Genomic DNA, 8,949 nt, shown 5'->3' on the forward strand with positions numbered 1-8,949 from the left:
TGTTCCGGGACATCTTTTGGACTAATGAAAAAATGGACACTTCTTGTGTCAGAAAGAAAACAAGTAAGGGACTTCTGAGCAGCCTTTAAAGTGAATGAGCAAATCTACAGGTACTTTCATGAAAACATTTCCAAGATAGGGTGTTGAACGGTAAAAAGTAAATTATTGGATGCAAACTATAGTGCAGCCATTTTGACATGTGTGTGTAACATACAGATGTGTGTATGCCATACAGATGTGTGTATGCACAAGTATGGGGCAGGCATGGCACAGAGACTTCCACTTTTACCCTGTATTCCAGTGCTTTAACTAAGAAAGAGAAGAAAAGTTCAGAGACACATCAAACTATTGGTTGTGTTTACCTTAAAGAGGGGAGAAAAAGGGTAAGAGTGAAAGAGACTTTTACTTTCACTCTGTAAACTATGGAAATGAAAAAAAAGAAACAAACATGCAAGTATTTTGCAACTTTTGTGAAATTAAAATTAATATAAAAAACAACATGACCATATTTTCAAAGACAAATGAAATGGACCTCAACTGACCTCAACTAAGTTTACTCTAGCAATGTTCAAAGTCACAATAAAAAATAAAATAGGACGGCTTTATGGTGTCTTACCTGGTACTTTTCCAGTTCTCCTTCATTTACAACATAATTAGGAAATACTTCAAAAGAATTCCTCACTCCTTTATGGAATTTTACTACTTTAAACATTACCTTCCAACCAAGAGTTCAAAGCAGTTAGTTATAAGAATTCCGGTTGAGAACCTCAAACTGGCAGGATACCAAGGGTGGGGTGACTTTTTTTTCTATTTCCCAATAAATGTTAGAGGAGTATCTAATTCGTCTGCAGCTGTCCAATTTCCCCCAAAAGTTAATCATTTAAAAAAAATAACTTACACATAATCATAAATTGTCTATTTTATTGGGATTGTAGAAAGGTATTAAATGTTGATGGAAGCAAGGTCATTACACGGAATAAAAAGAAAACGTTCAATGAACGAGAGCGAATATAGAATCATCGCCAATTTTGTCCAGCACTTGGTGTGCGCCAGGCACAGCGGCTTCTTCAGAAGCAGCGTGACTTTGCACAATGACACGCTCTGAAGCCTCAACATCTCAGGAGTACATTTTGAGATATTAAGACTAAGCGTGAGATACGGAGGAGGCAGACGGTAATCACGAAGACATTTTTTACGTGAGAGTGGATAGGAAAAGAAAAGTCACTGAAAACGTAATTGCATTGTGTGTAGCCTGCTGAGAAATTGGCTTGACCCTATCTCACACCAGATCAGCACGCGCCCGCCCTCGACTATCTCGCTAACCCGCAGCATTTCAGGTTTCACGTTAATTCGCAGCCGTAGGGAGGGCTGCACCGTGGACCACCACCGAACATTAAATATGCACGCTGCAGGCTTTTTTCGACTTGAACCCCCAAGTCCTTCGGCGCCTTATAGGGGCGGACAAACGTCCTGACGCACGTTCAGTAACGAGCCGCTCCCTCCATTTTGTCCCCAGTCTCCTTTAGGCGAACGGAGTGGTGCTATTTTAAAGCCCTTAAGTACTGCAAGTAAATAAAAAAGGGGAGGAGGCGGGGTCACAATCTGCCGCAGCTGGCGCCCGGGGCCACACGGCTGCGGCTGCCGCCGGGTGGAGCGGCCCAGAGCACCCGGGGTTCGGCCCGGGGCCGGAAGGACAAAGGACACGTAGGGGACGCGGGCCGCGAGCCGCCGCCAGCCGACTTCCGGGCGGGGGGCCCGCGCGCAGGACAAAGCGGCGGCGGCGCGCCCGCTCCCTCCGTCCCCGCGGCGCGCGCCCGGCCGTGCCCGCGAGCACGAGCGCACGGGCGACGGTTAGAAATGGCGGTTGGGACGGAAGGCGGGGGCTGGGGAGGGAAGATGCGCAGTCTTCCAGTGCCAGGGCGCTGTGCCGCCCGCGCCCCGCCGGCAGCCCGGGTGCGGGGCCGCTTCCCGAGCCCACCCCCTCCTACAGTCCCGGCCCTCGGGGCGGGGTGAGCCGCTAGTGGGGAAGGCGTGGCCCGGTCAATGAACAAAGGAGACCAGCCGGGCCGCCGCGACCGCGGCGAAGGAAAAACGTTCCCTAAAATGGCGGCCGGCGCGCAGGGGGGCGGTGCGTGGCTGGCGGGGCTTCCGCTCGCGGAGGCCCGGGGCGGGGCGGGGCTGAAGTGCGGACTCGTCCCCATGGCCGCCGCGCCGGAGCCCGGCGAGCCCGAGAAGGGGAAGGTAACTCGGGGGCGGGGGCCAGAGGGGTGCGGGTGGGCGCCTTTTACGGACGCGGCCTCTGGAGCAGCTGGGAGACGTGGGCCCCGAGCACGTGTCCTTGGCTTCCTTACTGGGGGGGGGGCGGGGGGATCTATTAATATGCGCCCCCACCCGCCGGTATTTTTGTCTTCATTGCCAGGACGAGAGTGTCCAAAACTAGCAGGAGGAGGGACCGCCGCTCCTGCATACTACGGGTCACTGTAAAACAGCTAACCACCCTGAGTCCCTGGGAGGAAAGCTTTGCTGACCAGGGCCTCGCACTGCCACTTTAATTTACTAGGAAAGGCGGATTTTGTAAGCTCCCCGAGGACAGGTGCCTTGTCCTTGATGCTTTATACTTCACGACACTTAACGTGGAGGGATCCAGAAATGCTGAGGAACGGGAGCTTGGTTAGATTCCCATAGTCCCACATGCAGAGCGGGAGGAGCCGAGGGAAAGACAGGTTTTTCCCGTGAACCTTGCGTCCTCGCGACCCGGTGGAGTGTTGCAGTATTTATTACTGTAGGTACTCAGTAGCTTCCGTAGCTGGCTGGTACTCGCGTCTCCTGCCCTGCCCTCCGAGGTCCATCGACCACGATTGTCAGGACGGGCTAACCTGTCACCTGGGTAATTTCACCTCTTTGCTTAAAATCCAGTCTTAGGACATGCTGTCACCTCGGCCGGTAATAACGTCAAGCCGTCCACCTAGCCCCTGACTGCCCAGTCTGGCGTCTCGTCCTTTTCCTCCAGATGTTCTAAAACTAAGCTACGCTTTTGGTCTCCCCTGAAGGACCTCCTGAACCCCCAAAGTAGTGTGAGGTGCTTCTCTGCCCCACCTTCCCGTAGCTGTGTCATTACACCGTTTATTATACCAGAAGTTAGTAATGTGTCCCCTCTTCGTCTTGGGCTCCTTAAGAGCGGGGACCCCAGTAGATAAAGGATCGTGAACAAATAGTAAAGACCCACCGTGTGCCTAATTGCTCCTAGTCTATAGATTTAGAATATATTTGGCCAAGATAGCAGGTCATCAAATGGTAAATAGAAACAAATGTTGGATAAAATCTATCCATACTTAGCAACAAATTTTGCCAATTTATACAGCTCGTTGTGCCTTTTGTTCTTAATGACTTGTATATATACTATTTGGAATACGCTTAGTGTAAAAAATGGACCCATGTTTGAAACTCCCATGTTCCAAACACAAAATTCTAGATTGTTCTGTGAGAACACCGGGATCTTGGCTGGGGCTTTAATCCCTTCTGTATGTTCGCTTTGATGGATAACTGCTGTCATGTAATGGTCATAAGGGTGCTTTAATCCACTGAGAATTCATGAAAGAATTCCATGAAAGAAAAAAATGAATGACCAATTTAATTGGCTCATCGTCAGCAAAACAAAATACTATAAAAAGCCCTGTAAATAAATCGTTCACGAAACGCTAGTACCTATCAAATCTCATCAAGGAGAGCATAATAAGAGTAATATAAGCTAACTCTGAATTAGCGTCCCAGGGTAATGTCAGAAAAGGAGGCCTGTAGTTTAAAAAATTTTTTTCAGAGATCATTTCCACTACAATCCAGGAATTGATCTTTAGAATCAGCAAAGCTACGATAAAAATGGGAAATGAATCCAGCTGGCACACCTGATAGAACTAGCCCTTGAAAACTTTCCTCTGCTCTCTTTGCTCTTTGAGAAAGTTTAAAATATGAGATTTGGTACATGCTTACCAGGAACGTGCTCTAGGTCAATTCTAAATCTATGAATTCACCCATTCAAAAAAAGGTTTACAGACTACCTGTTGGGTATTAGGCACTAAACCAGGTGCTTAAAGGTATAGTTTTGATCAAAACAGGCAAAATCCCTGTTTTCATGTAGTTCACACACTGCTGGGGAAATCAAGCAAAAAGTAAGAATTTCGTTTGGTGAACCAGCCAGGGAAAGAATCGGGAGAAAGGCAGTGTGTGCTAAGCAATAACCATGTGGGCGTGTTGGGAGGAAGGGCCAGCACGCTGCAGGCTGAGGGAAAGGGATGCGAGGAGGGTAGGTGCTGGTCACGCAGGGCCTGCAGAGCTGTAGGAGTCATTCATTATTCTGAGCACATCCGAAGGCCGAGGGGGGTTTGCGCAGAATGATACGGTCACCCAGGGGTGCCCAACCTTTTGGCATCTCTGAGCCACACAGTCAAAACACTATGACACGTAATTACAAAGTTGTTTCAAGTAATCGATCATTTTGTGCTGGGCCGCATGCAGCCGGCGGGCTGGACACCCATGTGTGGCAGGAGCAGGACCTTTGACGGATGGCAGCCACAACAGTGGAGGCGGGAAGTGGGTTCAGGACGCATTTGGTTCCCTCCAGACTTGCTGACTGATGCACTCCTAGGACATGGGTTTCGTGGAGAGGAATCGGATGACTCCCAGGTTTTTGGTCTGATGGTGGAGTAGTGAGGTCAGAAAAGTAAGTATGATTTGCAAACACGAAGTCCAAGGTGCTTACTAGAAGTAGAAGAGGTGTCAACAGGCAGATGAAATCAAAGCTTGGGGAAGATCTGAGTTTGACTTACATTTGTGTGTCATGATGTAAGTGACATTTAACTGAAACCTGTTGAGTCACCTAGGAGAGAGACTAGCCTGGGAGGAGGGGTGGCATTTGGACATTTAGATGCCAACAGAGAAAGGGACAGCAACAAACCTGCCAAGAGCCAGTGAGAGAGAGAACCAGGAGACATTGCCATATTTGAAACCAACTAAAGAAACTTTCAAAAACATGGTTTGGGCCAGGTGCTGCTGCGGAGGACTATGGGTTTGGGGAAATGGGCGCCTTAGAACCGTGCCCTTGGGTGGTGTGCGGTGGAGGGGTGCTGCACTGGGGTGAGCTCAAGTGAGGATAGGTGGTTTCTCGATGGGGAAGCACACGTGAACGTCCGCTTTGCAGTGAAGGGAGCCGGGAGGGATGGTTCCCTTAGGCTCAGGAGGAACGGGGTGTGAAGGGTTTTGTATGTTTCTACGAGGAAAAACGATGCAAATGAGTGGGGTGACTGCAGAAACATCTTCAGAACTGTTAGGATTAGTTTTCAATAGGAATATAGCCAGTTCATATGGGCGCCAAGGCAAGGACACTGGCAGTGGGGAATGAGGTGGCTTAATTTGGTCTGATCTATTTCCTATAAATTATTAAACTGACATTCTGGCTTAAAAACCTTGAGCTTTCTTTAGCTCCATCAAGGTGAGCTGGAAAAGCTGCTTTTCTAAATCTAAGATGAAAAGCATGTCTACAAAAAAAATAATTAGCCTAAAATGTCCCTAAGTTTAAGGGTTTAAATTCATTAACGTCACATTAAACCAGCAGACTAATTAGGAAGCAGAAATGTTCCTTTGGTTCGGAGACTCTTACAGTTACTAGTTCATTACAGTTAATACTTGCTCCTGGGAGTTAACAGCAACCAGTCTAAACCAGCGATTTTTCAACCTTTCATCTTGTGGCACACACAAATTACCAAAATTCGGCATACAAAAAAATTCTTGCCACTCTAACAAGAAAAACACTAGGTGTAAGTTTGCCTCATTCACATCAGACAGGTATTGTTGACATTTTTAATGTGACAATCTAAGGAAAAGGGTCACTGCCCAACTAAATCCTCAGGTACTACACGTCTTAAACATTCTTGCAGCACACCGGTTGTGAATTGCTTGTCTGAACTCTTCAGGTGAGAATGCTCTACTAGTAAAGGGAAACTGGTCATAAATTCTGTTCATTCGTACCCAGTTTGATACAAGTTGCAGACACCCAGTTGTGTTATGTCTTTAAATCACCCTCTAGATGTGACCTTTGGGAAAGTGGCTATCCTGTGAGCCTTGTTTTTCTTTCATTCATATATATATAATTATCTATGCCCTGGCTGGTGTGGCTCGGTGGAGTGAGAGGTGGCCTGGGAATTGAAGGGTTGGCTGCTTCGATCCCCAGCTAGGGCACATTCCTGGCTTGCAGGGCAGGTTCCCATGTGGAGGCATGCGAGAGAAAACCAATCTGTTTCTTGCACATCAATGCTTCTATCCCTGTGTCTCTAAAAACAATTGAATAAAATCTGACCCTACAGAGGTCATGAAAACGAAATCACCAGGTATGTGAGGGACATGGCACTCATAGCCGCCCCCCCCCGTCAGAAGTGGGGCTGATGTGTTGAATGTTTAGCAGCAGAATCCTTGGCCTCTTCCCACATGCTAGTTCTAAAAGGTACCATTGAAAATCGGATATGAAACTCCTGTTTGTCTTAAAAAAAAAAAAAAAGTTCAAATTCCCTAACCCCTTTGTATATGAGAATCTGTATTAAAGACCTTTCAAAACTAAATCCTGCAATGTTAATGAGCACCTGCTGTGTTCATGAAGGGAGGAATGTTTTAGGGGTGTGTGGGAAAGGGGTGGGTAGCAGGGAGAGACCAAAGAAAAATGGAATAGAATCTGAAAGAGTATGTAATTTCTGCTTTATTATGAACCAGGTCACATTGTCTTCTTCTGGCAGAAGCTTAAGCCAAAGAAATACACAGGAGACAAACACAATAAAAATGTTTCAACCTTTAATCTGACTTTCTTCCCCCATCTCTTCCCATCTGTTTTTCTTTTATGATACCTCTTCTAGAACCCTCCTTCCCCCTAGATTAAGGTCCTCCCTCACATTATGCCACCATTTAAATGGACAAGTAGCTTCCTTTTGAAACCTGCATTTAATCAGGTTTTAGAAAATGGTATAGGTTTTCTATTTCTTTATTCAGTAGAAATGCTATAATGAAACATATGACTTTTAAAAATGTCTGTCCTGCCCTCTTACCAGGCAAGGAAACAAGACCAGAAATTATACCGCCCACGTTTTATCTTCACATGACATATATTTATTCCTGTTTACAGTTGATGTTCACTCAACTCACTGACACCATAAGCAAACATGGTTAGAAAAATTGTACTTACCCCGTATTTCCCCCCAAATTTCTCAGATGTTTAAAGAGTTCATAGAATGTGCTTTTATTTCCAAACTAGCTGATTATCAAATTATTGTCTAATACCCAAGTTTACCTTGGGCATGTTACTCTACTGCTCGGGACTCTCTGGCCTGTTAGATGCTCAAGGCTTCCCGCTTTGAGGTTCGGACTGAACAGACGCGGGACGAGAGGCCATCACCAGTCGGGGCAAACGGGTTGACTCGTGGTCGCCACACAGCAGATGCTGATCTTTGCAGAAACACTGATGTACAGTATTTATTGTTCAATCTAGGTTTTTAAAAAAATTCTATCCTAGCCCTTCAAGCTCCTGGGAATTTTAGATGTTGAGAACATTCCCTGTGCACGGGACTCGATATTATACGGTTCGTTGGGATCTGTCGTGGCTGGCCTCGGACACTTCTTGTTAACTAGTGAGTATGCTTTGCTCTGTATAAATAACACACACTTGAGTGTGGCGAACAGCTGTATTTCCCAGATGAGGTCATGTGTGGTAATTACAGCAGCTGTGCTTTCTGACAGGCAGAATCAGAAGATCGTGTGATGTCGGAGCAGGAGGGTTCGTCGTGGTGACTTTAGGATGCTGGTATGTGCGCTGAGTGTACAGGGGGATGCACCATTCTACAACAGGTCTGGCCACTTCCAAAGCACATGCCCTTTGCAGAGCAGTTTCCCACCCTCCATTATCCAAAAAGGATTTAGAAGTTTTTACACCTCATTTAGGAAGGCCTCCGCCCTTTAACTTCCCGCAAGGCCCAGCTCATCCCTGCCCATCACACCTGCTGTTACTTTAAGAATGCGTTCCCAACTGATACAGCACAGACGACCAAATCTACCCTCCTGAGCAACAAGCCAGACCCAAAGTCCTGGTTCCACTTACATGAAGCCCTGCAAGTAAAATTAAGCTCAAGTGACAAAAACCCTCATTTTATATAAAATATACATAATAAAAATAAAAGAATGTGTTCATAGCTGTCTTTGACACCAAGCCACCCAAAAACAGCACTCTAAGTTTAGAATGGGTGTATCCAGTCTCAGGGTGCTCATCTGGACGCGTTCCTAAATTCTGTTACTACGGGAGCTCACACGTTTCTATAGGAATTTTGTATTAATGACTTCTTCATATTCTTTTCTTCCCAGGTTCCACTGTAGGTATAATTATGCAAAGCAAAGGATCCGGGAAAGAATCGCCAGAGAAGGAATTAAAAATAAGATTTTATATGAAAGTACCCACCTCGATCCTGAAAGAAAACAAAGCAACAGCAGCAACTGAACAGGGGTGAGCGGAGAAACCACGTACAACTCACTGCTGTGGGTGTGAGCAAGGCTGGGATCGGCTGTGTCAACCGCCGTATGTACCCCACCAAGGCTTTCAGCCCAGTAAATAAAGTGTGTGTGGAAGTTGTAGTCTTTTCTACACTCGTACGAGTATTTTATGAACTTACTCTGGCCCTGTTAGTCTCCCCTCGTGCAGCCTGCAGTGGACTTGTCATACTTAGTAGGTGTAAATGGTGGCATTTTAAGAAATAGTATCTCTTCCAGTTGGAATTTTAAAACTTGCCTTAGGAAAAAAAATAATTGAATGACTGTACCTTCTAAAAAATGAGGGACTACTTCCTGTTTTGTTTCTTTTTAAACCCTCACCTGAGGTAAGCTTGCTGATTTGGGAGAGGAAGGGAAGTGGGAGAGAGACACACA

The 8,949-nt window shown here is 46.3% G+C and overlaps 1 protein-coding gene across 1 annotated transcript; it reads left to right on the forward strand.

Annotated features, from left to right (window-relative positions):
- The first annotated feature begins 2,086 nt into the window (after window positions 1-2,086).
- LOC123832787 (cytochrome c oxidase assembly protein COX20, mitochondrial) lies at window positions 2,087-8,658 on the forward strand. Its single transcript, XM_045860608.1, has 4 exons — window positions 2,087-2,241; window positions 7,550-7,664; window positions 7,774-7,837; window positions 8,392-8,658. Exons 1-4 carry the CDS (start codon window positions 2,104-2,106, stop codon window positions 8,522-8,524), a joined length of 450 nt encoding a protein of 149 aa, XP_045716564.1. The 5' UTR covers window positions 2,087-2,103; the 3' UTR covers window positions 8,525-8,658.
- Window positions 8,659-8,949: the final 291 nt, after the last annotated feature.

This window comes from Phyllostomus hastatus, unplaced genomic scaffold, assembly GCF_019186645.2.
Source record: "Phyllostomus hastatus isolate PE091 unplaced genomic scaffold, TTU_PhHast_1.1 phas_contig_148, whole genome shotgun sequence".
Taxonomy (NCBI): Eukaryota; Metazoa; Chordata; class Mammalia; order Chiroptera; family Phyllostomidae; genus Phyllostomus; species Phyllostomus hastatus.